Here is a 14,712-nt window from a genome sequence, read left to right as displayed (position 1 = left end):
ACAATGCAGGAACGCTGATACTCAGTAATTCTAACTCGCCCCACCCTACCCCAAATTGATGCCCATGTTTGCCGAGGACAGAGGAAACTTCAGACAACATCATTCTATCTGGGTCCTGGCCGAGTTACTGACTGTTCTGGAGAATTCCGACAGCAATTAGCGATGCATGACTAGAATTGCACTGGATTTTCAAGCCATTGGTTACCAATTGAACAAAAAATTTAATTTCAAATTTTCACATCTCATGAGCGACCAGAAGTTTCATACAGCTAGGGCCTTCTGTAGAATCAGGCTTATTTTCATATCTTTCCCCTCTGTGTTCTTCCAAGTATGGACCCCAATCAGGAGCTGATGCGCAAGCGACAGAAATTTTCTGCGAAAATAAGATCAAAATGAAACATTTAATGATTTCTGACTGATTCTTATTGATCATCAACACCAAACAAGTGGAAACATTGGGCACGATTTAGCGGACATATTTCTAAGTGCCGTTTTGGGCGCGATTGACAGGGGTGTTTCTCGAAGGCCGGGTTGGCGAGATCGCGGCCCGTATTTAACGGCACTTAGTGCCAAAAGTGATTTCCCACGAGTCATAGATGTTTATAGCATGGAATCAGGCCCTTCGGCCCAGCTTCTCCATGTCGCCCAGTTTCTATCACTAAACTAGTCCCACTTGCCTTCATTTGGCCCATATCCCTCTCTATCCACACTGCCCATGTAACTGTCCAACTGCTTTTTAAAACCGTACCCGCCTCTACCACTGCCACTGGCAGCCCGTTCCAGGTGCTCACCACCCTCTGTGTGGAGAAATATCCCCTCTGGTCTCTTTTGTATCTCTCCACTCTCACCTTAAACCTATGCCCTTTTGGAGTATCTCACCATTACTGGCTGTCTCGCCGTCTTATTCGCCAGACTTGCACCTCAGCATCTCACCGCTAACAAGGAGGAGTTGCTTTTAAATGCTCTCTCACCGCCCACTCCAGTCAACACACAAGCATGGCAGCACGCAGACCTGCTCTTCGCTTTGTGGATGTCGATCTGCCAAAGGTTTATCGACTCTGTGGATGCGAGGTGCAACATCGTGTTCCCCCGGGGGGGGTTGGAGGACCAGCAGTAGGGTCACCAATGCCACATTGGCAGTGTCTGTCTGTCCGGGCAACATGACCAGGAGGACCAGTGCCCAATGTCAGAAGAAGACCAATGATCTCCACTGCTGGAAGAGTAATTGCCCATCACTCTTCTAGCATCAGTACCGCTGCCACCCCTCAAAATCCCCCACTCAAAATCACCGGCTGAGACATCACACTCTCCCTACATCCAATCTTTGTGCTTGTTCCTCAGAACCCTCTGGCAGCACACATGCCACCTTCTATGACCCTCTGACCCATCAAGCGCATGGCTTACAAATCCCTTTCTCTGACCCTGCAGGATAAGATAGCCCATAATAAGTGAGAAAAAGCCGGGGTGGGGGGGGGGGGGAGCGCAGAGTACCAGATATCTGATTCCTCACTCTCTTATGAGGAACGGGCCCTGGAGATTGCAGCGTTGGTGGAGGAGAGAGCAGTCACTGACATCAAGGTTGACCTACGCCTCGGAGGTGTGGATCCACTGCCACTTCACCCAGTTGATCTGTCTCAAGTGTGTCTTTCATGTCAGTCAAAGCGATCCTTCCCGCTCAATGACCCCATATCCATTCTCTCGCAGGATCTACATCTATTGGGGCTGGACCATCTGGAGTCATCACCCCCTCCCCCCCCCCCCCCCCCCCCAACCTCCACCCCCATCATGCTGTTGCTGGTGACATCAGGTGGAGGGAGGAACACGAAGGGAGTCAGCAGTCAGAGATCTACTGGATTCCAGGGCTCAGCTGGCTCCCAGTCAGATGCCAAGCCTCCGGAGAAGGTTCTCCCAGAGCTGGTGCAGATGCTAAGACATGGCAGTGAGCTTCAGGAGGGGATGTCAGCAACATACCAGGGAGTGCATAGCCGATTGGAGGAGCCCCAAAGGCTACGGGTGCATTGGGTGGCATCTGCAGTGAAAAGCCTGCAGCACAAGGTCAACATTTTGACTGGTGCTGTCCAAGGCATGGCTCAGTCTGTGATAACCATGGCTGAGGGCTTTGACATCATGTCCCAGTCACTGAGGGACATGTTCCAGCCATAGGTGGACATTGTCGAGGCACTGCAGAGCATGGCCCAGTCACTAAGGAGCATCGCTGAGGGTGTCGACACTGTGTTGCAGACAACGGGGAGGTGCCAGGACTAGCAGAGCCAGATGGTGCAAAGGCCTGTTGAGCTTACTCCGTCTGCCAATCTGTCCCATGGAGACCCCAAGGGCTGTATGGACCCTATCAGGGATGAGGAAGCACTGGAGGTCAACCCACAGCCTATCACCAAGGAGTCGACGGCAGTCTCCCATTCTTCTGAATCACCTCTCCTGACAACGGTGCATCTCAAGGGCAGCGGGCAGAACAGGGTGGGACAGCAATGCCTGTGACACCAGTGTCGGCCAGCGCCCTCCGGCTCCAGTCCCTCCAGAGAAAGTACGCCAAGGGCATCAAGATAGAGGGAATGGGCATTGGGGAGGGTATGTGGTGGGGGGGAGGGGTGGGGGCGAGCATGTGTCGGAGGTATTGGGCGGGTTTCTCTGATCCTGAGACTAAGTGTTGACGCCATCGTAAATGCCGTCGTGTTTCATGACGGCATCAACAGGTCCCTAGGAGCAGCGATTCTGAGCCCCTCAGTAGGCCAGCATGGCACTAGAGCGACCGGCGCCGTGCCGACCGCGGAGAACCTCCCGAGAATTCACGGACCGGCATCGGGGCAGCGGCGCACGATTCGCGCCCGGCCCTCCGATTCTATGGCCAGGCACGGGCTGAGAGAATCCCGCCCACTATGTGTAGCTAGGAGCAGAGTGGTCCAAGATTAATAGTACCTAATTCAGACCCTGTCTAGTGGATGGGTGTCAGCAAAAAGATAGGAATTAGACTTTGGTATAAACTGTGGAGAACCAGAGCTTACTTCACAGCGAGTGATCATCACTTCCTGCCTTGCATATATATTTTCTTTATTCGTTCATGATATGTGGGTTTCACTGGCTGGGCCAGCATTTATTGCCCATCCCTGAGGGCCCTTAAGAGTCAATCACATTGCTGTGCGTCTGGAGTCCAGGCCAGACCAGGTAACGATGGCAGATTTCCTTCCTTAAAGCACATTGGTGAACCAGATGGATTTTCACAACAATCAACAATAGTCGTCATTAGACTTTTAGAACATAGAACATAGAACATTACAGCGCAGTACAGGCCCTTTGGCCCTCGATGTTGCGCCGACCTGTGAAATCACTCTAAAGCCCATCTACACTATTCCCTTATAGTCCATTTGTCTATCCAATGACCATTTGAATGCCCTTAGTGTTGGCGAGTCCACTACTGTTGCAGGCAGGGCATTCCACACCCTTACTACTCTCTGAGTAAATAACCTACCTCTGACATCTGTCCTATATCTATCCCCCTCAATTTAAAGCTATGTCCCCTCGAGGAAAAAGGCTCTCACTGTCCATCCTATCCAATCCTCTGATCATCTTGTATGCCTCAACTAAGTCACCTCTTAACCTTCTTCTCTCTAACGAAAACAGCCTCAAGGCCCTCAGCCTTCCCTCATAAGATCTTCCCTCCATACCAGGCAACATTCTGGTAAATCTCCTCTGCACCCTTTCCAATGCTTCCACATCCTTCCTATAATGCAGCGACCAGAATTGCACGCAATACTCCAAATGCGGCCGCACCAGAGACCAGAGTTTTGTACAGCTGCAACATGACCTCATGGCTCCAAAGTTCAATCCCTCTACCAATAAAAGCTAACACACCGTACGCCTTCTTACCAACCCTCTCAACATGGGTGACAACTTTCAGGGATCTATGTACATGGACACCGAGATCTCTCTGCTCATCCACACTGCCAAGAATCTTACCATTAGTCCAGTACTCTGTCTTCCTGTTATCCCTTCCAAAATGATTCACCTCACACTTTTCTGCATTAAACTCCATTTGCCACCTCTCAGCCCAGCGCTGCACCTTATCTATGTCCCTCTGTAAATTGTAACATCCTTACGCACTGTCCACAAATCCACCGACTTTAGTGTCATCTGCAAATTTACTCATCCATCCTTCTACGCCCTCCTCCAGGTCATTTATAAAAATGACAAACAGCAGTGGCCCCAAAACAGATCCTTGTGGTACACCACTAGTAACTGGACTCCAGTCTGAACATTTCCCATCAACCACCACCCGTTGTCTTCTTCCAGCTAGCCAATTTCTGATCCAAACTGCTAAATCACCCTGAATCCCATGCCTCCGTATTTTCTGCAGTAGCCTACCGTGGGGAACTTTATCAAACGCTTTACTGAAATCCATATACACCACATCAACTGTTTTACCCTCATCCACCTGTTTGGTCACCTTCTCAAAGAACTCAATAAGGTTTGTGAGGCACGACCTATCCTTCACAAAACCGTGTTAACTATCTCTAATCAAATTATTCCTTTCCAGATGATTATACATCCTATCGCTTATAAACCTTTCCAAGATTTTGCCCACAATAGAAGTAAGGCTCACTGGTCTATAGTTACCGGGGTTGTCTCTACTCCCCTTCTTGAACAAGGGGACAACATTTGCTATCCTCCAGTCTTCTGGCACTATTCCTGTAGACAAAGATGACTTAAAGATCAAAGCCAAAGGATCAGCAATCTCCTCCCTAGCTTCCCAGAGAATCCTCGGATAAATCCCATCCGGCCCAGGGGACTTATCTACTTTCACACTTTCCAGAATTGCTAACACCTCCTCCTTATGAACCTCAAGCCCTTCTAGTCTAGTAGCCTGAATCTCAGTATTTTACTTGACAAAATTGTCTTTTTCCTGTGTAAACACTGACGAAAAATATTCATTTAGCACCTCTCCTATCTCCTCGGACTCCAAGCACAACTTCCCACTACTGTCCTTGACTGGCCCTGCTCTTACCCTAGTCATTCTTTTATTCCTGACATATCTACTGAAAGCTTTAGGGTTATTCTTGATCCTACCTGCCAAGGACTTCTCATCTCCCCTCCTGGCTCTTCTTAGCTCTCTCTTTAGGTCCTTCCTAGCTAACTTGTAACTCTCGAACACCCTAACTGAATCTACATGTCTCATCTTTACATAAGCCTCCTTCTTCCTCTTGACAAGTGTTTCGACTGCTTTAGTAAACCACGGTTCCCTTGCTCGACCACTTCCTCCCTGCCTGACAGGGACATACTTATCAAGGACACGCAGTAGCTGTTCCTTAAACAAGCTCCACATTTCCATTGTGCCCATCCCCTGCAGTTTTCCCTTCCATCCGATGTATCCTAAGTCTTGCCTCATCGCATCATAATTGCCTTTCCCCCAGATATAACCCTTGCCCTGCGGCATATACCTATCCCTTTCCATCACTAAAGTAAACGTAATGGAATTGTGGTCACTATCACCAAAGTGCTCACCTACCTCCAAATCTAACACCTGTCCTGGCTCATTACCCAGTACCAAATCCAATATGGCCTCGCCTCTCGTTGGCCTATCTACATACTGTGTCAGGAAACCCTCCTGCACACAGTGGACAAAAACAGACCCATCTAAAGTACTCGAACTATAGCGTTTCCAATCAATATTTGGAAATTTAAAGTCCCCCGCAACAACTACCCTGTTGCTTTCGCTCCTATCCAGAATCATCTTTGCAATCCTTTCCTCTACATCTCTGGAACTTTTCAGAGGCCTATAGAAAACCCCTAACAGGGTGACCTCTCCTTTCCTGTTTCTAACCTCAGCCCATACTACCTCAGTAGACGAGTCCTCATCAAACGTCCTTTCTGCCACCGTAATACTGTCCTTGACTAACAATGCTACCCCTCCCACTCTTTTCCCACCTTCCCTGAGCTTACTGAAATATCTAAACCCCGGCACCTGCAACAACCATTCCTGTCCCTGCTCTATCCATGTCTCCGAAATGGCCACAACATCGAAGTCCCAGGTACCAACCCATGCCGCAAGTTCACCCACCTTATTCCGGATGCTCCTGGCATTGAAGAAGACACACTTTAAACCACCTTCCTGCCTGCCGGTACACTCCTGCAACTTTGAAACCTTACTCATGATCTCACTACTCTCAACCTCCTGTATACTGGAGCTACAATTCAGGTTCCCAAGCCCCTGCTGAACTAGTTTAAACCCTCCCGAAGAGCATAAGCAAATTTCCCCCTTGAGCCGCTTGATGTGGGAGCTGGCAGATCCCATTGCGAGCTGCAGCGAACACATCTGCAGTAAGTGTTGGCTGCGCGAAGAGCTCCGGCTCAGAGTTGATGAGCTGGAGTCTGAGCTTCAAACACTGAGGCACATCCGGGAGGGGGAGACTTACCTGGACACTGTGTTTCAGGAGGCAGTCACACCTGTCAGAGTAAGTAGTTTAAATCCTGCCAGTGGCCAGGGACAGCAGGGTGTGACTGCAAGTCAGGCAGGTAAAGGGAACCAGCAGTCAGGAACTCAGGAGCCTCAGCCCTTGACTCTGTCCAACAGGTATGAGGCACTTGCTCCCTGTGTGGATGGCGAACAGGGTTGCAGGAAGGATGAGTCAGCTGACCAAGGCACCATGGTTCAGCAGGCCATTCAAGGGGAGGGAATAAATAGGCAAGTTGTAGTTGTAGGGGATTCTATTATCAGGGGGATAGATAGTATCCTTTGTGAGCAGGATAAAGAGTCCCGCATGGTATGTTGCCTGCCCGGTGCTAGGGTGCAGGACATCTCTGACCGGCTTGAAAGGATACTGGAGAGGGAGGGGGAGGATCCAATTGTTGTGGTCCATGTTGGCACCAACAACATCGGCAAGTCTAGGAAAGAGGACCTGTTTAGAGATTATAAAGAGCTAGGATTCAAATTAAAAAACAGGTCCTCAAGGGTCATAATCTCCGGATTACTGCCCGAGTCAAGTGCAAATTGGCATAGGGAGGCAAGAATAAGGGAAGTTAACACGTGGCTGAAAGAGTGGTGTGGGAATGAGGGGTTCCTTTTCATGGGATACTGGCATCAGTTTTGGGACAGGGGGGACCGACACCGTTGGAATGGTCTCCACCTGAACCGAGCTGGGACCAGTGTTCTGGCGAAAAGAGTAAATAGGGTGGTCAATAGGACTTTAAACTAAAGATTGGGGGGGGAAGGGAAAGTCAGGGAACCAAGAGGTGAAGTAATCAGCGGGGAGCGTAGCTGCTTGGGAATAAAAAAACACGAACAGACAAAACTCAAGAGTGGTTACGATTGTCCCCATCCCACAAAATATGACAGAGTGTATGGAAAGGCTCAGTAAACCAAGGTCCACCACACTAAGAAAACAAAAAGGGACGGTCAACAGAGAATTAATGGTGCTATATTTAAATGCGCGCAGTGTACGGAACAAGGTAGATGAGCTTGTGGCCCAGATTGTGACTGGCAGGTATGATGTGGTAGGCATCACAGAGACATGGTTGCAGGGGGTTCAGGACTGGCATTTAAACATCCAGGGATTCACAACCTATCGAAAAGACAGAGAGGTGGGCAGAGAGAGCGGGGTTGCCTTGTTAATCAGGAATGAAATTGAATCAATAGCACTAAACGCCATAGGGTCGGATGATGTGGAGTCTGTGTGGGTAGAGTTGAGGAACCACAAAGGCAAAAAAACCATAATGCCTCCTAACAGTGGTCAGGACCAGGGGCACAAAATGCACCACGAAATAGAAAGTGCATGTCAGAAAGGCAAGGTCACAGCGATCATGGGGGACTTTAATATGCAGGTGGACTGGGTAAATAATACTGCCAGTGGACCCAAGGAAAGGGAATTCATTGAATGTTTACAGGAGGGCTTTTTGGAACAGCTTGTGATGGAGCCCACGAGGGAACAGGCCATTCTGGACTTAGTGTTATGTAATGAGCCAGACTTGATTAAAGATCTTAAAGTAAGGGAGCACTTAGGAAGCAGTGATCAGAATATGGTAGAATTCAATCTCCAATTTGAAAGAAAGAAGGTAGAATCAGATGTAAAGGTGTTACAGTTAAATAAAGGTAACTACAGGGGTATGAGGGAGGAACTGACGAAAATCGACTGGGAGCAGAGCCTAGTGGGAAAGGCAGTAGAACAGCAATGGCAGGAGTTTCTGGGAGTAATTGAGGACACAGTACAGAGGTTCATCCCAAAGAAAAGAAAGGGTATCAGAGGGGGGATTAGGCAGCCATGGCTGACAAAGGAAGTTAGGGAATGCATCAAAGCAAAAGAGAAAGCCTATAATGTGGCAAAGAGTAGTGGGAAGTCAGAAGATTGGGAAGGCTACAAAAACAAACAGAGGATGACAAAGAGAGAGATAAGGAAAGAGAGGATCAAATTTGAAGGTAGGCTAGCCAGTAACATTCGGAATGATAGTAAAAGTGTCTTCAAATACATTAAAAACAAACAGGAGGCAAAAGTTGACATTGGGCCGCTCCAAAATGACGCTGGTAATTTTGTGATGGGAGACAAGGAAATAGCTGAGGAACTGAATAAGTACTTTGCGTCAGTCTTCACAGGAGAAGACATGAGTAATATCCCAACAATTCCGGAGAGTCAGGGGACAGAGTTGAATATGGTAGCCATCACAAAGGAGAAAGTGCTAGAGAAACTAAGAGGTCTAAAAATTGATAAATCTCCGGGCCCAGATGGGCTACATCCTAGAGTTCTAAAGGAGGTAGCTGAAGAAATAGTGGAGGCGTTAGTTATGATCTTTCAAAAGTCACTGGAGTCAGGGAAAGTCCCAGAGGATTGGAAAATTGCTGTTGTAACCCCCCTGTTCAAGAAGGGAACAAGGAAAAAGATGGAAAATTATAGGCCAATTAGCCTAACCTCGGTTGTTGGCAAGATTCTAGAATCCATTGTTAAGGATGAGATTTCTAAATTCTTGGAAGTGCAGGGTCAGATTAGGACAAGTCAGCATGGATTTAGTAAGGGGAGGTCGTGCCTGACAAACCTGTTAGAGTTCTTTGAAGAGATAACAAATAGGTTAGACCAAGGAGAGCCAATGGATGTTATCTATCTTGACTTCCAAAAGGCCTTTGATAAGGTGCCACACGGGAGACTGCTGAGTAAAATAAGGGCCCATGGTATTCGAGGCAAGGTACTAACATGGATTGACGATTGGCTGTCAGGCAGAAGGCAGAGAGTTGGGATAAAAGGTTCTTTTTCGGAATGGCAACCGGTGACGAGTGGTGTCCCGCAGGGTTCAGTGTTGGGGCCACAGCTGTTCTCTTTATATATTAACGATCTAGATGACGGGACTGGGGGCATTCTGGCTAAGTTTGCCGATGATACAAAGATAGGTGGAGGGGCAGGTAGTATGGAGGAGGTGGGGAGGCTGCTAAAGATTTAGACAGTTTAGGAGAGTGGTCCAAGAAATGGCTGATGAAATTCAACGTGGGCAAGTGCGAGGTCTTGCACTTTGGAAAAAAGAATAGAGGCATGGACTATTTTCGAAACGGTGACAAAATTCATAATGCTGAAGTGCAAAGGGACTTGGGAGTCCTAGTCCAGGATTCTCTAAAGGTAAACTTGCAGGTTGAGTCCATAATTAAGAAAGCAAATGCAATGTTGTCATTCATCTCAAGAGGCTTGGAATATAAAAGCAGGGATGTACTTCTGAAGCTTTATAAAGCATTAGTTAGGCCCCATTTAGAATACTGTGAACAATTTTGGGCCCCACACCTCAGGAAGGACATACTGGCACTGGAGCGGGTCCAACGGAGATTCATACGGATGATCCCAGGAATGGTAGGCCTAACATACGATGAACGTCTGAGGATCCTGGGATTATATTCATTGGAGTTTAGGAGGTTGAGGGGAGATCTAATAGAAACTTACAAGATAATGAATGGCTTAGATCGGGTGGATGTAGGGAAGTTGTTTCCATTAGCAGGGGAGACTAGGACCCGGGGGCACAGCCTTAGAATAAAAGGGAGTCACTTTAGAACAGAGATGAGGAGAAATTTCTTCAGCCAGAGAGTGGTGGGTCTGTGGAATTCATTGCCACAGAGGGCGGTGGAGGCCGGGACGTTGAGTGTCTTTAAGACAGAAGTTGATAAATTCTTGATTTCTCGAGGAATTAAGGGCTATGGAGAGAGAGCGGGTAAATGGAGTTGAAATCAGCCATGATTGAATGGTGGAGTAGACTCGATGTGCCAAATGGCCTTACTTCCGCTCCTATGTCTTATGGTCTTATGGATATTGGTACCCCTCTGGGGTAATTCCATATTTTGATTGAATTCAAATTCCACCATCTGTCCTGGCTGGATTCAAACCCTTGTCTCCAAAACATTACTCTGGGACTCTGGATTACTAGTCCAGTGACAATACCACTCCTCCTCAGCCAATGGCCTATCCCTCTCATCCTCCTCCAGCATGTTGCCCCACTGCTGTGCCAGGTTGTCGAGGGCAGTGCAGACCACCACAAAGTAGGATGCCCTCGGGGGGGGGGGGGGGGGGGGGCTGTACTGCAATGCACCACCAGAGAGGTCCAGGCATTGGAACCGCTCAGTGACAGCACGGTGGCAACATGGACCTAATAATTTGGGTCTCCACCTCGGTCTCAGGCCTCTGTACCAGTATCCATAGCCGAAACTGTCGCCACAAATGCCCCCACTGCAAGTGCGGTCTCGGCCTGGGTGGAATGCATTGCCGGCACCACAGCCCGCTCCTGCAGGATGCCCGCTGTCATCCCCTTTTGTCGTCACTGGGTCTCTGACTATATCTGCACTGTGGCTGGGACTGGATATTCCAGATGCCTGGGACCTGTCTGGACAGGAGCTGGTTCCTGGGGCCGGGGGGAGTGGGGGGCGGGCTGTAGGGTGGAGGGGGGGAGGGAGCAAGGGCCGGTGAAGGTGAGCCTGGAGTGACGCAGTGTAGGGGTGGTGATATGGGTGATGAGGGGAGGTGGGGTAGTTTGAGGATGGTGTAGGAGCTGTGGGTGAGGGATGTGTAGGGGGGCTGAGGGGGGGTTGTGGGAATGAGGGGGTTATGGGAATGATGTGGGGGGATGCCCAGACATGCGTCATGGGAAACCGCTACTCGGTGGGGTCTCACTTGCTCGCCCGTGACCGCACTCCATCCCAGCGACATTCTCTGGGCCACCGGCAATGTAAAGGGCCCTCTGCTCGGCATGGTGGGAGGTCTCAGTTCTGCTCATCCCCCTCTGGTCTTATCCCGCTCCCGGCGGTTGTGCGCGGCCTTCTCCTGCGGAGGGGGGAACACAAACAGCAAAACCGCTAGATGATCCAACGCAAGCAGCCCAGGTGTTGGGTCGATGGTGACCTCAGTGGCCAGAGCACCCGGCCATGGTGGCTGGCATGGGTGATGGAATGTGGGGCAGGGTAGGAGGGGGGGGGAATGGGCTGGGTTACGGATGTGTGGGGGTTACTGGGTTAGTGCCGGGGGCACGGAGCAGTCAACTCACCCTGGCCACTCTGAGAATGTCTTGAAGTTTCTTCCGGCACTGCATGCCATGTCAGGGCGACGTTGCCCACAGCGCTGACCACCTCCCCCACCTGTGCCCAGGCATGGCAGACGGTGGTGCCTGTCGGCCTTACTCCCGGGTTAGGGTATAGGGTCGTCCTTCACTCCTCTATGGCGACTGGGAGGGTGTCCAGCTCGGCGTCCCTGAACCGTTGCTGTGCTCTCCTTTCAGCCACCTTGTTGGCTGGGACTGTGTGTGGTGGGTGAAGGACCGTTTAAGTGCGGCTGTGGCATGTGAGCCTCATGAGTGCCAATCATGGACCCCGCGAACCCGGCACCGTTTTCCATGGAATTGATTGCGTTCCACATGGCGACGGCGCTAGCCAATTTAAAGTAGCTGAATTGGTGCAGGTGTTGCACCGTTTGTTTCTGCCATACAACGGCACACTTCCTTCATAAACGGAGAATCTAGCCCGAGACATAGCTCTTGGGGCTAAAGGGATTTAGGGGGAAGGTGTGATCAGGGGCGGGATTCTCCGACACCCCGCCGGGTGGGAGAATCGTCGGGGGTCGGCGTGAATCCCGCCCCCGCCGTCCTCCCAATTCTTACGCCCCCCAAAAACCGGCCCGGCGTGAGTCGCGCCGCCCTCCTTGGAGAATGGCGGGGTCCGGCGCGACTCAATGGGCCCCGGGGCTGTCCGGATTCTCCGGTCCGCGATGGCCCAAAGTCCTGCCCATTCTATGCCGGTCGCAAATTAGAGTTGGTCCCTTAACGGCGGGACCTGGTGGCACGGGCGGGCTCCGGCATTCGTCGGGGGTCGCGGGGGGATCTGGCCCCGGGAGGTGCCCCCATGGTGGCCTGGCCCGCGGTTGGGGCCCACAGATCCGCGGGCGGGCCTGTGCCGTGGGGGCATTCTATTTCTTCCGCACCGAAGGCTGTGGTCATCCGCCATTCCCGGTACGGTGCATGGATGATTCCAGCGCTCCCGCGCATGGGCCGCCTCGCGCCAGCCGGCGGAACCAGTTCGGCTCCGGTTGCCGTGGCGCCAACCACTCCGAGGCGGGCCTAGCCCCGCCGGGTACGGGAGAGTCCCGCCCCAGGTATTGAATCCGATCAACAATGATCATAATGAATGGCGGAGCAGGCTTGAAGGGCCATATGGCCTCTTCCTGCTTCTATTTTCTATTAACATTTCTATGTATTATGAAACTATACCCCCTCGTACCAGATTCCCCAACCATTTTCAACTACTATTGAACTGAACTATTATTAATTGAAGCCACCCCATGCTGCCCGGAAACCCTGGAAATCTCAATGGCCGGAGAATTCTGGCCAAAATATTTGTTCACAATCTCTGCCTTTTCCTTCCTTCACATTACTAATTCCCGAGTTTCAATCTCAAAGAGGCCAATGTTTATTTTAGCTCTTCCCTATTATTATAGTAATACTCCCTTTTTTATATTTCCTGCTAAATTACTCTCATTGTCTATTTTCTTCCTATTTATTTTTAGTCAATCTTTGATAAGATTTCTGTATCTAATCTTTGCAACATTGCATGCCTTTTCTTTCAATTTGATAGTATCCTTAATCTCCTTTGATAGCATGGATGGTTCCTCCTATTCACAGAAACTTTCTCAATGAAATTATCTTTGTTGAGAGTTGTGATATAAATCTTTAAATGTCTGCCGCTGCTCATTCACTGTCTTATTTTTAATCTATTTTTAAAAATCCACTTTAGGCACTAGTTTCAGGCTGCCTGTTTACACCCTCAGTATGAAATTCCACAACAATATGATCACTCTTCCCCAGAGGATCTCATTATGCATCACCAGGTTTCATTTAACCTGTTCCCTGGTTGGTTCTGGAATGTATTGTTCTTAGAAACTTAAACACATACTTCAATTTTGTCTTCGAGGCTACCTTTGCCGCTTTGTTTTGTTCAATTTATATGAAGGTTAAATTCAATTATGATTCTCGCAGTAAGTTTCTTACAAGTCTGAATCACTTCTTGATTCATATTCTGTACAGTGCAGCAACTGTCAAGGGGCCTACAGACTACACTTATTCCTTCCATTGACATTTCTTATCTCAGCTTAAACCGATGCCCCATCTTGATGTTGTGAGCCATTTTCACTACAGCACTGAATTCATCCCATATTAACAGACCTACCACACTACTTTTAATTTCCCACCTCTCCCTCCAAAATGTCAAACATTCTCAGTTCTCAGCCTTTGTACTAAATATTAGGTCAAACCCATTGTTTTCTATTTGTGCTTTTAACTCATCTATTTTGCTATGAAAGTCAGGGACAGTAAGATAAAGAGCATCTGCTGTTGTCTTTTTCAGCTATCTTTCCACATTCAGATCATATTTACTTATAATCATACATTTATGCACTCTGGCTCTTCCTGTCATATTCTGGTTATAAATTCCCATATCGTTATCCTACGTTATTACCATCTGCTTCCTTGCTTCTGCCCCTCACCTGAACCCTCCATCCACACCCGCCCCCCCCTTCCCCCCCCCCCCCTCCCCCCCCCCCGCCCCCACCCCTCCACACATATGTTGCTTCCAGGATAACTCATCGCTTCTGTGATAATGCCCTTATCAGGATGGCATTAGGTGTGGGTAATGCCACAAATGGGCGGAAATACCATATACAACACTTGAGTTCAAAATGACACTCATGGTGCTGAAACTGTACTGCCAACATGGAGCCTAATTTTGCACCCCCTATTTTTCAATCATGAAAAGATGTGAAGGTATTTCCTTACCTGGCACAAGGCGGCACCCTCAACTTGGACAACTCTCACAATGGCAACAATGGGGATCCACATAATACAGAAGATGATCATACACCAGCCAAGTGCTATTGCCCAGACTGGGTACTCAACAGACCCATATGTTGGTGGGGTGAGTGTTGCTAAGGACCAGATTAGGATTACCTGAATGAAAAATGATTACATAAAACAGGCAAGAAATCAAATGAAATGGATTACGTTCATCTTGCTTATTTTCAGTTTAACTCGTGAAAAGAGGTAACATCTCCTTACTGCCAGCAAACACGGAGAGATAAAAATCCAACAGACTCTCCACCACAGCCAGAAGAGCCAAGTCCTTTCCCCAATCATCATCTCAATGTCCTTGATGAATCTGTTTACCCCTGTTGTGGTGTTGGGCATTCTGACACACAGATGAGCCAA

The 14,712-nt window shown here is 49.1% G+C and overlaps 1 protein-coding gene across 1 annotated transcript in view; it reads right to left on the bottom strand.

Moving 5' to 3' along the window:
- Positions 1-235: 235 nt before the first annotated feature.
- Positions 236-14,712, bottom strand: part of LOC140418102 (sodium- and chloride-dependent neutral and basic amino acid transporter B(0+)-like) — a 92,042-nt gene continuing 77,565 nt past the window's right edge. Inside the window, exons 12-14 of the mRNA XM_072501521.1 lie at positions 14,563-14,672; positions 14,284-14,454; positions 236-373 (exon numbers count right to left, since the gene is read on the bottom strand). Coding sequence (XP_072357622.1) covers positions 236-373; positions 14,284-14,454; positions 14,563-14,672 — 419 coding nt within the window. The remainder of the gene's footprint in view (positions 374-14,283; positions 14,455-14,562; positions 14,673-14,712) is intronic.

Source organism: Scyliorhinus torazame, chromosome 5 (assembly GCF_047496885.1).
Source record: "Scyliorhinus torazame isolate Kashiwa2021f chromosome 5, sScyTor2.1, whole genome shotgun sequence".
In the NCBI taxonomy this organism is placed as follows: domain Eukaryota; kingdom Metazoa; phylum Chordata; class Chondrichthyes; order Carcharhiniformes; family Scyliorhinidae; genus Scyliorhinus; species Scyliorhinus torazame.
This window is presented reverse-complemented; position numbering and strand designations above follow the sequence as displayed.